The sequence below is a fragment of the Mirounga angustirostris genome, unplaced genomic scaffold (assembly GCF_029215605.1).
Source record: "Mirounga angustirostris isolate CCGP_5_RB_7025 unplaced genomic scaffold, mMirAng1.0.hap1 SCAF_17, whole genome shotgun sequence".
Lineage (NCBI taxonomy): Eukaryota > Metazoa > Chordata > Mammalia > Carnivora > Phocidae > Mirounga > Mirounga angustirostris.
Genome location: NW_026991725.1, coordinates 37,216,157 through 37,236,082, shown reverse-complemented (window position 1 = coordinate 37,236,082; position 19,926 = coordinate 37,216,157). Strand labels below are relative to the sequence as shown.

At 50.3% G+C, this 19,926-nt stretch overlaps 1 protein-coding gene across 10 annotated transcripts in view; it reads left to right on the top strand.

Annotated features, from left to right (window-relative positions):
• Positions 1-19,926, top strand: part of SLC39A11 (solute carrier family 39 member 11) — a 403,594-nt gene that overhangs the window by 63,534 nt on the left and 320,134 nt on the right. For 8 of the 10 annotated variants that reach the window (XM_064583524.1, XM_064583522.1, XM_064583521.1 and 5 more), the window contains 2 exons: positions 14,844-14,962; positions 19,863-19,901. In XM_064583524.1, coding sequence (XP_064439594.1) covers positions 14,844-14,962; positions 19,863-19,901 — 158 coding nt within the window. Of the gene's footprint in view, positions 1-11,390; positions 11,495-13,700; positions 13,844-14,843; positions 14,963-19,862; positions 19,902-19,926 lie in introns of those variants that run through there. The other 2 variants (XM_045888555.3, XM_045888554.3) reach the window with 2 other exon arrangements.

Here is a 19,926-nt window from a genome sequence, read left to right as displayed (position 1 = left end):
AAGTCTTGCATCCGAGACACCCCCCAGTCCTTTGAAACCAGGACGGTTGGTCACTCTATGAGCCCCACCATATCCCCAGGGGAAGGACAAGTTTGGACCGTTCAGATTTCCTTTAACGAGGAAGGTCTGAGTCCCATGCAGTGGGAACTCAAGGGAAGCTTTTTATGTATTTTAGTCTCTCTCCCATTCTGGGGAAAGAAGCGGGTATGAGTCAGGAAACCCAGCTGCTTGACATCGGGGCACATTTTTGGTATCACCAGGAACTGTGTTTCTCATCCTCTGTCTGTGAAATGTGCTGTTCTCTGAAAGGTCTTTCAGCCTCTAGTCTTTTCTTCTTCCCATCCCTGTTACCCCTGCTTCTAGATTCTTCCCTACCTCCTCCTTGGAACAGGCCATTCCCCTGTGTCAAACTTCCAGTCTTTCCTGACTGATAAAGTTCTTGAGGGTTTTGCCCACAAGGAAGTAAGTTTTGCGGTGGGTAGAAAGTGTGAGATGTTTCCAAACTCTTAAGTAGCTTATGTTCTCAATGGGTGACAAATACACATGACTTATTTTTTAAAAAGGCCTGAGATTTTATATAATAAAGAGCTCCCATGCTGCATGGAGCATAGAGTCTGTGTTGATGTGGATTTGCAGGTGAATTAGGGTAGACTCAGGACGCACGCCATCCAAACCCTCAGTACTATGGTTTGGCCAATTTCCGGGGAGTTGGCCAAACACTCTGGTTAATTTCTGCTTCTGGGCATTTGCTTAAACTGGTCTCCCCATCATGATTGTGTTTTCCTCTCCTCCCTGTCTACCCACATCGCTCTCTGTCCTATAAGGATCCGGCCCTCACCATCGCCTCCACTCTCCCAGCCCTTAACGACCTCTGCTCTAGGACTTCGGCATCATCGGCGTGGCCCGTTTCCAGCTGATAGTAACCACCACCTGGACGGATGAGGGTTCGGAGATGGGAAAGCCTCCAAGAGAAGAGGATGAATTAGCACTTATGGGGGGGAGATTATCTGAGGGTGAGCTCCTCCCCAAACCCCCCACCAGGCTTGTCACCTCAAGCCCCATGGGCCCCCTGGGGCGGCTGCTGCACTTCTTCTTTGATTAATCTTGTGCTCTGGGGTTTTCCTGAGGTCGTGTTCGGGAAGTCTTGCCTAGGAGTGTGTACTGTAACAATGAAGAGTCTTAGAAAATAGTAGGTCACCCCTCATTTATTTGACAATTATTTATTATTTTCTCTGTTCACCAGAGGGATAGCACGCATTCATTAGAATTCCCTTTAGAGTTGAAAAGCCTAATTGGCGTATGTATTAGAACAGCAGTGGACAAGGGCTGGGAGCTGCTCACATCGTTAACTGTTTTGCATCGATATATTTACATTGTTCTCCTGGTTTCTGGAAGCCAGGAACTGTGTGTTTCATTTATTCTTTACCCCTCCACAGCTGTGATTCCCAGCTTGGGGTTCTTGAGCTTGAAGGAGCTACCTAGTATCGTGTTTATCAATTATTAATATTTCCAAAAGCCAAACGAGGCAAAGGCAAATTAGAATCTAATTTCTTTGCTTTGGGCTGGAATGATAGCCTCTCAGCTCTGTAGCTCTGGTATCTCATGTCGATCTGAAGCTCTGATCAGTAGTTACATCAGTGTGTCTTTAATGAATTTTAAAATGGGGAAAATAACGCTGGCTTAACATCATTTGGCTGACGAAATTCTTTTAAACTGCTTTGGGGGGGATGGGGTTGGATAAATAATAACAGGTAGCTTCTAGTCAGCACAGAGATAGTTACACACTGGATAATCAATGCTTGTTAAAGTGAACACAAAGTAGGTTTTGGTATGAACATGGACCAGAGAGTGCTTTCCCCACCATGGCTATAGAAGGTTCTGGAAGAACTCAGAACAGCCTTCTCAACCCCAAGTGGAGGCACCTCAGGGGACGACATTCTGAAGTCCGACTGCCTTGTGACCTCCTGACAGCAGTTGGGTATGTGTCAGGGGTCCTGCATGAAGCGCCTCTTTTTGTACTTCCGTGGAGCTGGAGGGAGGAGAACGGGAGCGTCAGTTGCCCCATACTTATGGGTACTTGCCTGGGAATACCTAGGGAGCATTTGGGATGGCCAGAGGAACAGGGCCTCTGGCGGGCAGTGGGAGCTCACCCGTCTGTGGGCGCCTCAGGGCTCAGATGTTCTGAGCCGCGGCGCCGCCAACCATCTGTCTGTGAAACTGGAAGGCAAGAGTGTGACAGGCCCGCCTGGTAGTGACAGGCGGTCCCCAGGGGCTCCAGGAGGCGCCTGTGCATGTGGGAGGGAGGGAGGGAGGGAGGGAGGGAGGGAGGGAGGGAGGGAGGGACCTTCCTTGGGCCTTCGGTTCTCATCACTCAGAGACTACCTCATTCTGCAGCTGACCTGGTGAAGAGCTAATGAGGTGAAGACAATTCTTGGAAATGACTGATTAAAATAAATCGTGGAAAATTTCCAGGGAACCTGGCTTTCCAAAGACCTGGGTGTTTTAAACATCCAGGTGGCTTGGGATGCAAGCACAGAATCTATTTTATGGACTGATAGATAGTCTTCTGCTGAGAATTCGTAGAACCTGGCTGGGGTTCCTCTACTGGCTTTCGGTGTCATGGTTTAAGCTCAGTGAGCCTTGTTTCCTGTATTCGCTTTCTTTTATACCTTATTAAAATATTTTTAAATTATAAAAGGAACGTAGCATTACAGAAAGGGGGAAAAGCTCTACATTCTCATCACCCAGTGCCCCAACTAATTAGTATGAATTCCCTACTAGTCTTCTGTTACTTGTGTATTTTTTTTACTAGTGTGATAACAAAGTGGCATATTTTTGTCTATTGCTTTTATCGCAAAATATGACATAAATATTTCCCATGTTGCCATGATATTTATCGTTTTTACTAACCGCATGAAAGTCTACAGCATTTATGTTCTATAATTTATCTTTTTGTTGAGCATTAGGATGACCAATATCTTTTTCTGTCTGTAATTTTAAATAGTTTTATTAAGGAAGTTCCTGAGAAATCATACTGATGAGCCAACCCCATTAACAGGAGCAGAAGGCACAAGGTAATATGTGAGCCTCCATCATTCCGTTTAATTAGGCACATGATTTATTCGAGTGCCTTTTATGTGGAAGGGCTTTCTGTCTGTATTATTCTTGCAGATCCCCGTTGACAGTTCCTGAATGTGAGGCAAGATTATAAAGCTTTGCCAATTATGCCCACTGTAGGTAAAAGACCAGTGTGAATCCGTGTAAAGTTTCAATTACATCATATTTTTTAAAAAAAATTTAACTACTTCTTTTTAAAAAAGATTTATTTATTTATTTGAGAGAAACACAGAGAGAGAGCAGGAGGAGGGGCAGAGGGAGAGGGAGACAGAGAAATCCTCAAGCAGACTCCCCGTTGAGCACAGAGCCTGGGGGCAGGACTGGATCCCAGGACCCCGAGATCGTGTCCTGTGGCCAAATCAAGAGCAGAGGCTTAACCGACTGAGCCACCCAGGCGCCTCTCAATTATGTAGTATTTTTATACAATTTTAGAACTCTTACTGTGAAAATAGCTACAGTATTCCACACTCTTGCTTTGGGGATGTGTTAAGACACAGAATGGGAATGTCAGTTGTTTGCAGTATGCCCGGAAAGGACCTGAAATATTTTTATTAGCTGTGGTATCCTGACCCATGTCCCTGTAGTTTTGCTTAAAATAATCATTTTCATGGTTGAGCTGCAAGGCTGTGACTCTGATCCAACAGCTTAGGATGATTAAGGACTCACAGATGTGTGACATGTGGGGGAGATGGGGCCAAGGGGAGGCCTGGGGTCTGCCCCCCGATTCTGGCACAAACCACCTGCCAGCCCAGGGTTTGCGCCACCATTGGGGAAGGAAGAGGCGTGGACCAGAAGCTCTTGGAGGTGCTTCCCAGCACAAAATTTCATGGTATAAGCCACGGTGACCTTCTGCCCTGTGTTAGTTTGCTGGAACTATCATTATAAAGCACAACAGACTGAGTCGCTTCGACAACAGAAATTTGTCATCTCAGTCCTGGAGGCTGGGAGTCTGAAATCAAGGTGTGGGCAGGGTCGGCTCCTTCTGAGAGTCCCGAGGGAAGGATCCGTCCAGGCCTCGCTCCTCAGCTTGCTGGTGGCTGTCTTGTCCCTGTGGCTCTTCACGTCATCTTTCCTCTATATGTGTCCCTGTGTCTGGAGATTTCCTTTTTATAAGGACACCAGTCATATTGGGTTAGGGCCCATCCTATCATGATCTCACCTTGACTTGATCACCTCTGTAAAGACCCCATCTCCAAATATGGTCCTATTCTGAGGGACTGGGGGTTAGGGCTCCAGCATGTGAATTTCAGTGGGGGGTGGGGTGGGGTGGGGGACCGGACACAGTCCAACCGATAAGGAGCCCAAGGGTGGAAGCTGAACTAGGAAGCCTGGTGACCTCCTGTCAGGTCGAGAAAGTCCTTTTTAGCACAAAGAGATGGCTTCCTCCCTCCCCCTTTGCTCTGTCCCTCCCTCCTTCCCCCTCTCATCTCTCTCCTTCTTCCCCCTCCTCTCCCCCTCTCCCCCTCTTCCTTCCTTCCTTCCTTCCTTCCTTCTTTCCTTCCTTCCTTCCTTCCTACCTCTTTCTTTCTTTTCTTTCTTAAATTAGGACACAAAAGAACTCCTCAGATACACTTGGGTAAAACCTTGCTCCCAGTCTGTGGTCTGGCACTGTTTTGCTTTGGCAATTCAATCAGGGAATCCATACTCAACATAGGAGGAGCCTCAGAGGTCACCTGGTCCAGCCCTTACATTTTTCAGTTTCAGAGAGGGAAAGAAACGGGCTCAAGATTGCCCACTGAGTTATTGGCCAAAAAGAACAATAAAAAATAAAAAAATGTGGAGCTCAAACAGCAGTACCCTGATTCCTTAGAAGGAGCCTGCATGCTTCCTCCCTGATTGCTTCTGTCACTGCTGTCGCCCTGGCAGGTCCCTGAGGCCAAGGGCACACCTGGCTTAAGTGACAAATGCCTCCGTTCATGCTCACCTGGGCGCTGTCATGCACAAGCCCACAGACCCAAAGGAGGGCTTTCCTGAACGAGAGCTCAGGTGTCTGAGGAAACTCTCTGGCTAAGAGGTATTTCACTCTTTTTATTCACCTGCCACAGACATATTTTGGGAAAGATGTGAAGGGATGTGTTTAAGGATGAATTAGGTTTCCTACAGTGACTTGTAGGGGGGACGGTTGGGGGCTGCGAGGGGGAGGTGTGGGCATGGAAGAGACAGGAATCTTGGCCCAGCCGGCAGAAAGGCTGGCGGGAAAATAGGACATGGGTTCATTTACGGATGGATCATTCGGGAAAATGGAGAGCCCAGTCAGATGTCTGGGGATCCGGCACCCAACTGCCTACTCAGCCCTCTGATGGTGGCAGAGGGATGGGGAGGGTGTGGTCGTTGTGCATTTTGCTCAGGGCAACTCCTGGTGCCTGGGGGCTTCCCCACCAGCTTGTGGTAGAAATGATTGGAGTCAGGGTGCCTTGGTCTCCCGGCGGCCATAGCAAAATACCCTAGACTGGGGGCCTGAAACAATAGAAATGGATTCCCTCATGGTTCTGGAGGCCAAAAAGTCAGAAAGTGAGAAGCAGGCAGGGCCGTGCTCTCTGAAGGCTCTGGGGGAATCCTCCCTTGCCCCGTCTAGCTGGTGGTGGCTCCCGGCCCTCCTTGGCTGAGGCCCTATTACTCCGGTCTCTGCGTCTGTCTCCACATGGCTTTCTCGTCCCTATGTCCTGGTCCTCTCCCCTCTGTCTCTTGTAAGTACACATGTCACTGGATTTAGCACCACCCGCTTAATCCAGGATGACAGCCCCTCCAGGTCTTTACATCAGCAAAGACCCTTTTCCCCAATAACGTCCCATGCACAGGCACTGGGGTTAGGATCTGAATGTATCTTTTGGGGGTGACCATTCAGGGCACTACATGAGGCTTCTCAGATGACCCCACACTGCACCCACACATCTCCAGTCCTGGCCTTGTTCCCACCCAGCTCAGTCCGATGGGACCTGGAGAGACTCGGGGAGTCTGCTCCTCCCTTTGACTGTGGACGGTTGAGGGACCACCTCCCCGCCTTCTTCCCTTCTGCACATGAGGCGGGCTCCCTCCCCACCAGCCCATCTTCTGTGGCTCCTGCTTTGCTGGTGCCATTCCCTGGGGGGTTTGACAGCGGGAGACCACTGTCCTTGCTGGAGAGGTTCATCCACCCCTATCATCAGCCCTCCTCGAACCTCTGCTGATGAGATGACTTTTGTTTCTGCTCCCTCTTGGAGAGAGGAATAAACTTTCTAGCATTCCTGCCTCCTTCCCCATTCCCTGGGGCCTCTTAGGATCTTTGCAGGCCCCTAAAGAACTCCTGCATTTTTTAAAAAAGATTTATTTATTTATGAGAGAGAGAGAGAGAGCACGAGTGGGAGGTGCAGAGGGGGAGAGAGAGAGAGAGAGAGAGAATCTCAAGCAGATTCCCTGCTGAGCGCAGAGCCCCATGTGGGGCTCGATCTCACGACTCTGAGGTCAGGACCTGGTCCAAAAACAAGAGTCATGGGCTTAACCAACTGTGCCACCCAGGTGCCCCAAGAAGTCCTGCATTTTGAGATCTTACCGCATATTGCACCAAGCATATTAAAATGTTCCCACATTCCATATTAAGTATGTTCTTCCCCCTAAAGTGATCAGGAAGATTTCTGTAATTTTGCCTTTGAAGTCATTTGGCTCTAAGCTTATTTAATTTATGATTGGCTGTGGTTTCTTGGCCATTATTGTGCATACTTAAGAATTCTCCTGAAGTGAGAAAAGCTAAGCCTCAGATTGTGTTTTGAATGTAATTAAATTTTTCTGAACACCAAGGTCAACAATTAATGAAGGTTTATAGACATTTAGTTAACCACTTATTAATTTAAATTTCCAGTTTTTTTCTTATTGAACCAAAAACCCAGTATTTTTTTACAACTCTTAACCATGTCATAGGCCCCTGGAAAACTTGGGGAGCCCAGATATTGGTCCACTAGTTTCTGATTGCTGAGATGGGTCTGCTTTTCCCCTTGCTGTGTCCTTCCTTCCCACAAGAATGAAATTTCTCCTTCCCAAAGCCCAGGCTTCCCAGCAGGGTGTCTACCCCTCTTTCCAGTCTCCTGGGACTGCCTCTGTCCCCTCCTCAGGCTGGCTTACACCAGCACCTTTGGCTCTCACCTCTGCTTTCCCTCCATCCTGAACATCCTGGTTCCGAATCTCTCTGTGGACCTTCTTTTTTTTTGCTGAATAACCAACCCTGGCACGATTTCCTCGTTTTGACATTGTGGCCTTCCTCCATCCTGACCTGCCACCCCAGCACCTGTGACAGGGCCAGCTTCACGGGTGTGAGACCTGCACATGTGTGAGGGGTTCCTCCATCGGAAAGGCTCTGCTCTTGGCTTAATGCCCTGCTGTCACCATCTTGAGATTTCCTAATAATTTTATCTCTTAACTTGGGTTTTGTAAGCAAAGTCCAGGTGGGACACTGGAATCCTCAGTGAGCAGAGGAGAGATGCAGAAGAAAAGAAGGGCTTTATTAATTAGTACTTTTTTTTTTTTAAGATTTATTTATTTTAGAGAGAGGGAGAGAGAGCAGGGGGAGGGGCAGAGGGAGAGAGAGAGGATCTCAAGCGGACTTCATGCTGAGTGTGGAACCCAAGACGGGGCTCAATCTCAGGACCCTGAGATCATGACCTGAGCTGAGATCAAGAGTCAGACGCCCAACCGACTGAGCCACCCAGGTACCCCAATTAGTACTTTTGAGGGCATTTTTTTCCTGCCTTTTGAATAAGTGGCCTCCCGTTTTCATTTTGTGCCAGGTCCCACAAATTATATAGTCTGTCCTGCCTAGTCATGATGGTGGGCAGGGGCCGAGTGTGGGTCCTGGTGGTTCCTGGTGCCACAAGAGAAAGGTAGCAGTGAAACTTGATGCTTCCATGCAGACGGGAGTGTGTTAGTTTCTGAAACAAAGTACCGTAAACCTAGTTGCTTAAAACACCACAAAGGTATCATCCTACAATTCCGGAGGTCAGAAGTGCTAAAATCAAGGTGTTGGCAGGACTGTGCTCCTTCTGGAAGCTCTAGGGGAGAATCTATTTCCTTGCCTTTCCGGCTTCTAGATGCCCGTGGCATCCCTTGCTCTGACCTCTGCTCATGTCCTCATGCCTCCTTCCTCTTTTCCCTGATGGGGACCCCTGTTATGACACTGGGCCCGCCCAGATAACCCAGGATAATCTCCCCACCTCAAGATCCTTCACTCAGTCACAGCTGCAAAGATCCTTTCTCCGTGGGAGGTCTCTATTCACAGGTTTCAGGGATGAGGACATGGACATCTTCATGGGGGTCACTGTTCTGCCTACCAGAGGAAGCTATTTGCTTTCCAGCTGAAATCTCTAAGTATGCACCCAGGGCATGTCAGGTTTTGTGGGTTCTGAAGTGTATGCAATTTTAAGGGTCTTCTCTAGGGAAAAAAAAATAGAAATGTTGGTATCAAAATGAATATTACTTTAGTATGAGGAAGAAATCACAAGATCTTAGATTGAGGTCCTTTTCTTCTGAGGCCTCTGGGAAGTTATCAGCAATGACATGAGCCCCGGTCTCCTCCCTGCCTAGAACACTCTCCACTCCCAGCAACCTAGGTGCTTAGTTGACCTGGGGGTAGCAGGGACCCACAGAGTGCCTGGCACTGAGGCTCCTGAAATAGCCATCTTGTGAAGGCAGGCAGGCAGGAAGGAAGGAGAGAGGGCCAAGGGATAATCTTTCAGGCTGCCATGATGGGTGCTGGGCTGGGTGTTGGGGGCTTCGCTCCAGTCACTGTCTCAGGATAGGGAGGCTGAGGCTGGGAGGGGTTGGGTAATTTGTCCAAGGAAATTCATGTGCCAAGCTGGGATTTGTCCTAGGCTGTCAGATTCCAAAGCCTGTCCTTAGCAGCTATAGGACCTTGTAAGAGATACCAAGATCTCAGACAAGGGAGGGAGGGCAGAGCGGGAGGGGGGAGGGGAGGGAGGGACAGGGAGAGAAAGAAAGACCCAGGATCGGCTGCCTCCACCCACACCTCCACCCCACCCCCAGGCTCCAGTGGCTTACCCAGATCAAGCAAGCCACAGTGATTCCTCTGGAAAGGGCCACCATCCCACTGCCCTGGGGTTCCTTTGCTGACTGTCAAGATCAGTTAGTTTTATGGGCTTTGGATACTTGAGAGGCAGCCCTCATTGCCTGCCTAACACCCTGCCCCCCCTTTCATTTGTGCCTGCTCTGGCCTATTCTTGCACACCCCCTCCCTCCTCCCCTGTACCATTTATGGAGGCTGCAGGGCACCTTTGCTCTTTGGGGAGAGACTTGGGAAGGACAGGGGTGGCTGGAGATAAGAGCCAGTGTACTGAGCTTTAAGGAAACAACATTCTCTTCTGTCCCCACTGTGAGCACTTCTTACCATGAGGGTGTGTGAGAAAGACAGGCAGTTTGGATGTTTGGCTTAGTGGTGTGTGTGTGTGTGTGTGTGTGTGTATGTATGTGTGCAGGGCTCATTGAGGGAAAGGAGGGAAAAGGTGGGGTTTGTCCCTTGGGAGTTGGCCCCCCAGCCTGAGGCCCACCCAGGGCTCTGCTGACTAGGTTGTTCAGTCTGTGAACCCTGTGTGTCCCATGCAGGAAGGGTACCATCTCTGGAGTCAGCTGGGCTCAGATTCCCTCACTACCCTGTCAACCTGGGCTCACTACAGAGCTTTCTTGAACCTCAGTCTCCTTATCTGTAAAATGGAGTGTCTCAGCCCATTTGGGCTGCTATAACAAAATACCACAAGACTCATGGGGTGGCTCGTACACAACAGAAACGTGTCATGTCACAGTTCTGGAAGTTGGAAGTCCCAGATCAGGGTGTCAGCGTGGTGGGCTGAGGGGCTTCTTCTGGGTCACAGACTTCTCACGTGTCCTCACACGGCAGAAGGCAGAGGGAGCTCTGCAGGGTCTCCTTGGTAGGACACCAATCCTACGCAGGAGGGCTCCACCCATGAAATGCATATGTTGCAGCCCAGACCCCCCAGTGTGAGTACATTTGGAGATAGAGCTTTTTGGAGGTCATTAAGCTTAAATGAAGCCATAAGGGTGGGAGTCCTCATGTGATCGGTGGCCTTACAAGAAAGAATAGGAAGGGAGAGAGATCTTTCTTTCTCCGCATGAGAACAGCGAAAAGCCAGCTGTCTGCAAGCCGGAAAGACAGCTCTTACCAAGGACCAAATCTGCACCTTGATCTTGGACTGATCCTGGACTTCCTGCTTCCGGAACGTGAGAACATAAATCTCTGCCGTGTAAGCCCCCTTGGTCTGTGGTCAGACAGCTGAGTCTGGCTCTCTCCTTGGTCTGAGAATCTCCTGAGGGCAGAGAGCACCCTGCAGTCTCCATGCCATCTTCTTTCCCGACACTCCACGCACGTGGGGCCATCATCAGCGCGGATGGCCGCCTTTTCCTGGATAGAAGCCAGCTCCTATTGGATCCCCTGCTCTGTGGCCCCTGTGATGATGAACAGTTTGTCTGAGCAGGTTACCCTCTGGTAGGTTCATGAGATACAGTATGGGCCACCCGGTTAAATTAGGATTTCTGGTAAACGACAAATATGAAGTATGTGTTGAGCCTGAGTATGTCCCAAATATTGCCCAGGACACACTGACAGAACAACACCCTCTGTCATTTATCTGAAATTCAAATTTAACAGGGCATCCTGTTTGCATTTTTGCCTAAGCCTAGAAGTTCCACCCTCTGGTCTTTTTATAGAAGGCCTGGAGAGCATAGCTCTTGACCTGCAGCAGTGGTTCTCAGAGAGGGGTCCCAGGACCAGAGCATCAGCAAATCCTAGTTCAGAACAGAAAATCTCTGTCTCCACCCAGACTTCCGGAGCTAGAACCTCTGCGAGGGCCAGCATTCTGTGTTTTTGACATTCCTCCTGGGAATTCTGATGGGAGCTATAGTTTGAGGGCCATTGACCCCAGAAGGATGCTAACAGTAGGAGGTCCCCCCCCCCCCCCCCCCGCCAATCTTCCCCTCCCTCCCCCCAACACATCCTGCTCTGCTGCTCACTCAGGGCCTCGGACTCAGCTGCTAAGTGTAGTGACATAAATGATGTCAGGGACGTTACAAGGTGCTCTTTGCGGGATTTCTGTGGCTTCATAGGAGACTGTGCAGTCTTAGGCATGCGGAATGCTCTCCGCTTGGCCTCCGGGCTCTGTTCTACCCGCCCCATCTGTTCCCGAGCCTGCAGAGGGCTGTGAACCAGAGAATTTATTCTTCGGGCGGGATCTGCCAGTCGCAGCCGGGCGGGGAGGGGCCTGGTGGCTGGAGGGACACGTGTGCCGGGAGGGAAGCAGGAAGTGACTTCGGGAGTGGAGCCGGCCGAGCCAGCGGCAGCGGGGCTGATGGAAGTGGAGTGGGGGCTTGAGAGGGCACCGTAGTGAGTCAGCTTTTTCTCCCTTCAGCGCCTTGGTTGGGCTGGAGGCCCGGGGTCTGGGGCCAGCAGGAGAGCGTGGGACTTGGAAGGGCGAAATGGAGTTTGGAAGGGGGCGCCCCCGGGGGTAGAGGAGGGGGTCGGAGGAGAAGCAGGGCGGCTGTGGCAGGTGGCCGAGGAGGGCAAGGCCGCCCGGAGCCCCCTCTGCCTCTGGCCAGGGTCCGATGGAGGGTGTTGACCTACCTTCCTTTGACAGTGGCTCACCAAATCCTCTTTGTTCAGTGCATCCCCGTGGGCATGTGGGGGCCCCCCGGAGCCCCGGGAGCAGAGGTGGCTACGATTCCAGCCCTTCTGCGTCCCCTCCCGCTCATTCTGGGGGTCAGCACGGCCTCTCGAACTCGACTGGAAATCTGGCGACCATGCAGCAGGCCTGAGCTTATGCATTGCTATGCTAACCCCTCCCTGGGTCCGTGGTCCGCGGACCGCACTTTGAGCAGCGAGGTATTAGAGAACTTTTCCTACAGTCCCATCGGCCCAAACCCGAGTCCCGTTGCTGGATTCTCCTCGTGGAATCGGGCCGTGTATGTGTGCAGTTTTATTAGGTGCTGTTCCCACCTCTGCAACATCACCAACATCTTGAGGCTCTTGGAAGCAGGGCAACAGGTTTGCGAGGAGAGAAAAGCAAGAAATCCTTTGTCAGGGTCCCCTCCTCCGCGGTCGTAGCAGAATGTGGACACAGGTTGGGTGGTGTTGGCATCTTTAAAGTTGGGGAGGGCAGGGAATAATCCTCACTCTTGCAAACTAATCAAGGTTTATGTGTTAACATCTGGCTCACAAGGAAGTCTGAGCCCCATCGTGGAAGCTGATTTTGAGGGGCTGTGACTGGCGCTCCTGTCCTCCAGGTGCTACTGGTCGGCCTATTGGAGAAAACGTTTCCTTCTCTTGAGATTCTGCGTCAGCCTGGCCAGTCCCTCCCTTGTAGGGCAGGAGAACTCACTTTCAAAGCTCTGGGTCTCTGTCGTAGACTAGTGCTTTGCACTGCAACGCGTGTGAGAATCCCTCCCGGAACTTGAAAAAGATGCAGATTCTGATTCAGCCTGAGAGCCTGCATTTCCCAAGGTGGGACCAGCTCAGATCACCCTTCCAGGAGTGAGGATTTAAAATAGCAAATGGAAGAAACTTCTCCTGGGGGCACTGGGCTGGCATTATCATTGGTAAATACTGTGACTCTTGGGATGGAAAGGATGTGCATGGCCTTGCTGTCCCTTTTCCTTATGTCTCGGGTGCTCAGGTAAATGGAGACAGGCTAGGATAGTGCTTTCCCTCCCACTAGCCCCCAGGAACACCCAGAGCTCTCTTGTTGGCTGGCCCATAAACCCCACGTTGACTTTGGCCTGTTGGCAAATGGAAATGGCTTCCTCTTTTCTGTTTTCTTAGCTGTTGAAAGGCACATTCAGTACTGAAAAAAAAAAGGTTGTTTTTCTTTTTTGACCTGTCTCAGATGATAAGTACTAAGAGGATGATAGCTATAGGCCTTTGTAAATGCTGTTTCAGATTTTATCCACAAGCAGCTAGAAATAAAAGGGTGGTGCCATGATCCAGGTGTCTTGGTTTACAAACAAACATGAACCACTCATTTTAGGGTGACACTTAACAAGATGAAGTATGTAGATAGGCGGGCTTTTAAAAAATACAGTATTTTTTCTTTATTTGGTACAGTCACCGTCCTGAGTTTTATTCAGACACAGTCCGTATCCATAGATGCTATTTCTCCTAGAGGCGTCCTGGCTTTGGAGCTGAGCCTGGGCTCACCTGGGCTCACCTGGGTTTGCAGAGACTCACAGCCTTACCAGGTTGCAATCCTTGGCATAAGGGCCCCGTCCACCCTCTGCCACAATTTCCTTATAGGGTTAACAGAGTCAGTGTCTCTAGCTCTTGAGCTGCAAGCCCAGGGTTGCTGGTTGCTCACACAGTGCTGGGACGTGGCAGGTCTGAGCCCACTGGGTCATGTCCAGCTCTGTGGGTGCTGGAAGACCAGTGGGCAGCTGAATGAGCCCTTTGAGATGAGGCTCTGAGCCCTGATGTTTGTGTACACAGGGCTTTTCAACAAATGGGTTTCTCTGCCCTGTAACTTTCCACAGCAAGAGCCTGATTCCCTGTCATTTCAGAGCTAGAATTTCAAATGTGCTAAAGCCCAGAGGAGGTTCTCTGAGCAAAACCAAGAGGAAATGGTACTTCCCTTTCTCTCCTTGGTGGGCAGTGGTAGAAGTTCCATTTCAGCAGTGGTGTGCTCAGTTGACAGGGAAATGCCACTTAGAGCTCCATCTCCTTGTCCTTGCTGAGTGTCCTATCAAGGTAAGCTGGCTCTTTTCGATACAACAGGTATTTTTCAGGTGCCAGGAAGCCCGATTTTACTGGGGTGCCAAGTGTGAGAAGGCACTGTCCCTGTTCTTCAGCTAACGATATCAAAGATGAAGGAGGCAAGCCTGCACAAAGAAGCACCGCAGATGGGCACTGGGATGGGAGTGGAGGGGGCTCTGGAAAGCATGGAGTCCACACTGGCATCAGGTGGGCAGCAGAATCTGCCCTGGGTCGGCTGGCGGCAGGTGGGCAGCAGAATCTGCCCTGGGTCGGCTGGTGGCAGAGAAGGAAGGACGAAGGCATTCTGGGAGGGAACTGGATGCAGAGTGACTTGGAGCCGGGACCATCTGGGACTTGTTGAGGGTGTCATCAATGACTCAGCTGAGCTAGAGTACAGGGCCCACATAGGGGGTAGTGGTTGAAGAGTCGACGGGCTAGTTGGACGGCAGTTGGGGCATATGCCCTTGGCAAGTCACAGGGGGGCTGCCACAGGAGCCTCCGTGGGGAGCCATTGAAGGTTTGGTCAGGACTTAGGAGGGAGAGGTTCAAGGGAGAATCTGAGTTCGTCACCTGTATTCAGAGGAGAGAGAACAAATGATGGACAAGGGCAGATAAGAGTAGGCAGAATGTGCTGGAAGGCTGTAATCAGACCCTCCTGTGCTCTCTTCCTCCCAGCTAAATAATCCACATTCTGTGAGCTTCTTCTCTTTGGAACTCTGTCCCAATGTCCTAACCTCTTCCGTGGGCTCCCCTGGCATCTCCCTAGGTAGCCCCAGGTCTGTCCTTTCAGGGTTGGATGAATTCTGACATGTGGTGGGCCTGGATGGAGAGGCTCGGCCTGACTCTGTGGAGGGATGGCGTGGCCGAAAGGTGCATCGCACCGACCCAGATTACAGGCCAGCCCAGGTGGAGGGTGTTAGGACACCTTAGCGCATGTGGGCGTCCCTGAAAGGGACTGCGGGTGGCTGACCCTCTCCTGTTCTTCTGCACACAGCCGTATCCAGCATGCTCCAAGGCCAAAGCTCTGTGCTCCAGGCGCTGCTGGGGACTTTATTCACATGGGGGCTGACGGCAGCCGGGGCAGCTCTCGTGTTCGTATTCTCTAGTGGACAGGTGAGTTGCTTTGCTTCGGTTCTGAGGTTTGGGGGCGGGCTGGGGGGTACTTTTAGCAAGCTGGAAAACCACAACCTTGGCCGGGTTGCAGACTCCTTCTTTCATGCCACTGGCCACACCTCCAGGTTGTAGGGGATGTTTGTTCTCTGTCCTGTTTTCTTCTCCTGCTCTCCCTACCAGGCCAGGAGGGCAGGTGTCTGCAGCTACTTCCCTCCCGGTGTGAAGGGAGTAGGAAGGGTTATTAAGTTATTAAGCCTCCTTTAGCCCCTGCGTGGTTTCTAGCTTCTGGCTAGTCTCCTTCAGGCCTGGTGCAGGTGCTCGGTTTGGTTGTTTAGCTGGCCTGGCTGGGGTGATGGCAGACCCTGGGGGGGAAGGAAGGGTATCTGTTCTCATTTATCCCATCTTTTCATTCCCTCCCCGGCCCGCTTTGGGATGAATACACACAGACTCATCTCCCCATGCCCCTGCTGACTCCCTTCCCACCCCTCACCCCTGCACATCCTCTACCCTTCCCCCCCAGCACCCTCACTCACCCTTGTGCCTGCATGCCTCACCCCCACATACCCCATGGGCCCCTATATCCTGTCTCCGCACATTCTCCCTTCCCCATACTCTACACACGCCTACATACCCCACACATACTCCTATGCCCGACACATACTCCTATACCCCACACATACTCCTATACCCCCATCCCTCCACATGCACACCCCAACCCTCCATATGTCCCCCACCCCGTACATCCCATATACCCTCACATAGCCCACACGCATATCTCACAGCCCCCGCACTCCCACTCATCCCCCACAATACACGCCACATACCCCACCCCACTCCTCCACAACCCCCACCTCCCTCATCTGCCTGAGATTCCTTTCCTTTCTCCAGCCCTTGATCCCCTCAGGCCATAGGCCTAGAGCGATGGATCCGTCTGTGTCTTGAGGAATACAAAGTCCCTGCATCGTTCAGCAGGCAGCCTTAGAAATTGGTAGCAGTGATAAGCGAGTAAGGGATTTAAGATCCATTTAAACATGCTGTGAGCCGGATCTGGAAACGAAAACACAGTCAAGGAAGTTGGCAAGCCAGATGCTCTTGTGTTGGAGACCAGTAAGACAGGTATTTGATGTCACGTAAGATCCAACGTTCCCCCACCCCTCCGTGGGAGGTTTGGAGCCTATCAGAAACACAGAACTCAAGACACACAGCCTGGATCCCTGCTTGCTGTTGATAGGTAGTGAAAACTTTCGAAAGCCGGTCCCTGAATGAGAAACACGGAGGAGGCAGAGGAGAGGGCCACCAGGTCACTGAACCTTCTTCCTCCTTCATGACAGCCCAGCCATGCCATCTTTGTGCCCTTCTTGGGCAGAGAGGCCCATGGTTTCGTCTTCCCCAGTTATTTTGCAATGAGGCGAGGCCTGAGCCGCACTGGGCTGGGCTGCCCTGTGGAGGGCTGGGGAAAAGGCAGCACCGTGGTGGGTGGGGCCCCGGAGCCCCATGTGGCCCTGGCCAATGCTGTGGGGGCTCTTCGGGAGGGAAGAGGTGCCTTCCCTTCTTCACAGAGGTGCCCCCATCCCCTTTGGAGCCTCAGAGCCCCTAATTTGTCTCGTGTTAGTGTAACCACCGGGATCAGCAGGAGAAATTGCTGGAAACTTCTGTGTGCAAGGCATATTCCCCAAGACCACCACCACGTTTGGTGATTCACTAGAAGGATCCATGCCACTCAGCTTATAGTTGTACTCACGGCTAAGGTTTAACATTGGAAGGATCAGCAGGAGAAAGAGACAGGCGGAGTCTGGGGAAGTCTGGGCACAGGCTTCTGATGCTCCCTCCCTCCTGTGAGGGCCACACTCTGAGTTCTCCTTCCCCCAGAAACAAAAATACAGTAACACATGTGTGATGTGTCCACCCAGGGCACCCTTCAGAGCCTCAGCCTCTGACTATTCTACCTGGGGCTGGTCATGAAGGCGCTCTAGGCTGCTGAAATTCGAGACTTGAGGGAAGAAAGCAGGTGTCCCCTACCTGTCACCTTGTTTGGAAAACAGTGTAGGCACACGGACCCACCCTTACCAGCGAATGGAAGGAGCGGTTCAAGTCCCAAGTCCCCAGGAGCCAGCCAAGGACCAGCCTTGCAAGCAGGACCTTGCAAAGGGAGCAGGCTGGGGGGGGGGGGGGGGCGGGGGGGGGGCGGCTACGTTAACCCTTTCTGCACAGGAAGTGGGCGTGAGGAGCGGGAAGAGGCTTGCTGTTGGGAGAAAGGTGGCCCAAGACAGGAGACCCCAGAGATGTGCTCTGGCGCCCTGAGCTGACCTCCGTTTTCATTCGGCTAAGGGGGCGCTGCAACAAGGATCCCCTGGGGTGGTAGACACGCGGACTCTGCTCTCCACCGCTGCTTTCCGAAGTGGCTTCACTCAAAATTTGTTTTCTTGCTTTAAAATATATTTTAATTGTAGGAAGCTTGTAAAGAATGGAAAAGCTTAAAGATATAAAATGTTTCTTTTTAAATTTATTTTTATTTATTTACTTTTTATTAGTTTCTGGGGTAGAATTTAGTGTTCCTCAGTGGCATAGAACTCCTAGGGCTCATTCCATCACGTGCCCTCCTTAATGCCCATCCCCCAGTTACCCCATCCCCCCCCGAACTCCCCTCCAGCAGCCCTCAGTTCGTTCCCTATAGTTAAGAGTCTCTTAGGTTTGCCTCCCTCTCAGTTTTCATCTTATTTTATTTTTCCGTTCCTTCCCCTGTGTTCATGTTTTGTTTCTTAAATTCCACATATGAGTGAAATCATATAGTATTTGTCTTACCCTGACTTACTTCGCTTAGCATAATACACTCTAGTTCTGTCCACGTTGTTGCAAATGATAAGATTTCATTCTTTTTGATGGATGAGTAGTATTCTATAGTGTATATAACCAAATAACTACACACACACACACACACACACACACACCTCGCCCCCCACATCTTCTTTATTTCTTCATCTGTCAATGGACACCTGGGCTCTTTCCATAGTTTGGCTATTGTGGACGCTGCTGCTATAAATAATAAACAATTAAAAAAGTGTCTGATCCCACTTCTCAGAAAAAAAACCTGAACCTATTTGTTCAGATTTGTTCGGTTATATTTGAGTATACACAATTTTATGCCTGTTTCTTTACATGATAGGGACCAAATGGTATGTAATGTTTTATAACCAGTTTTCCTCACTTGATATCACAAGCATTCCTCCTACATCCCTAAATGGCTTTTTGATGACTTTGATTATTTCAATCACTTGGGTTACTTAACTGGCTGTGTCATGTTCTGTCCTAAGGATGCATTATAGTTTAGCCGTTCCTCAACTGTTGGACAATTAGGTTATGTCCTTTTTTCTTGATTTTTTTTTTTTAGAAATACCTTTATGATGGACATAAACCTTTGAGCACGTATCTGATTAATCCCTTGAAATAAATGTCTAAAAGTGGAATCAAGGCTTTAGTGACATTTAAAAAAGTACATTTTTTCTCCTTTCAAGATCCAGATGAATGCTGGTAGAATAATGTTACCTGACTTCTTTATTAGATCTGTTCGGTTTGATTTAATTATTTGGTTAGGCCAGCTTTGCTCCTGTCATGGCATGCCTAGAGAAGAATGTCATTTGTGCGGCTGCCTGGAGTCAATCCTTTCCATCTACCCTGCAGCCACTCAGAGGAGGGAGAGGGCTGAGCCAGTGGTCCTAGCTACCCAGCGTCACTGGGAGTCTCAAGGGTTGGGACCATCAGCAACCCAGCATGCCTGTAACATGTCCATGTGGCTATAGATGATACCCCTAACGTAGACTATGAAGTTAAACAAATGTTTTTAAATTGAAATATAAAATGCATATAGAAAAGTGCATATTTTACAGCCTGATGATTTTTCATGGCTTCTATGAAACTAGTACTCAGCTCAAGAACTAGAACAGTACCAGCCCCCCAGCAGCCTTTCAGGCTCCTTTCCAGTCCCTACCCCCTCCCCCTGCTCCCCCACCCCCTGTCCCCCCCCCCCCCCCGCCTTTGCCCCCACCGACCTCCACTGCAAGGGCAGTCCCTCTCCTGGTCTCTGACAGCAGAGATTAGTTTTCCGTGTGTTTCTACATTATATAAATGGAGTAATCATATAGTATGTGCTCTTCTGTGTCTGGCTGATTCCACGCTGTTTATTTTCCAGTTTACCCTGCCTGATTATGGGCTTCATTCATATATATATCGTGTGTGCTCTCATTGCCATGAGGCATTCTGTTGTATGAATACCTCCTAATTGATGTCTCCATTCTACTGTTGGTGGGCATTTGGGTAGCTTCTAGTTTGGCTCTCCCAAGTACTGCTGCTGAGAGCTTTTCTGTGCCTGTGTTTGGTGACTCCAAGTATGCGTTGCCGTTAGGTGATGATTTCACTGCTCAGGAGCGGCGCTGCTGGGTCATAGGGGACACCTATGTTCACTGCTAGTGGATGCTGCCAGTTCATTTTTCCAATGTGGCTGTGCCATTTTGTACCCCCAGCTGCACCGTGGGAGAGTTCTGGTTGGCCCCCCTGGTCCCCATGAACACTTGTCAATTTCCATCTTTTAGGCCAGCTACTTAATTAAGGTTTATAGTTATAATTCACAGGAGAGCCAGGTCGAAGGCAACGTATGGGCCAGTGGAAGCCAGGCGTCCCTGAAAAAACACTCTGATGGGCTGTGGGATGGATGGAAGGTTCAAACAATTTTTTTTTCCCTTGGTTCTTGGCCCACGTTATAAAGGCTCTGGTCCAGGCCTGCAGACAGGTTGGCAAACTCAGGCCCGGGCCAGTCTTTATTCGTGTAGCTCTCTGAGGTCTTATGGTTTCCTTTTATCCCCAGAAACATCCCTTAGAATTTGAAACATCTTGTTTATATTTTCAGAGGCGGATCTTGGATGGAAGTCTTGGCTTTGCTGCAGGGGTAAGTAACGTGTGGTAGGAGCGAT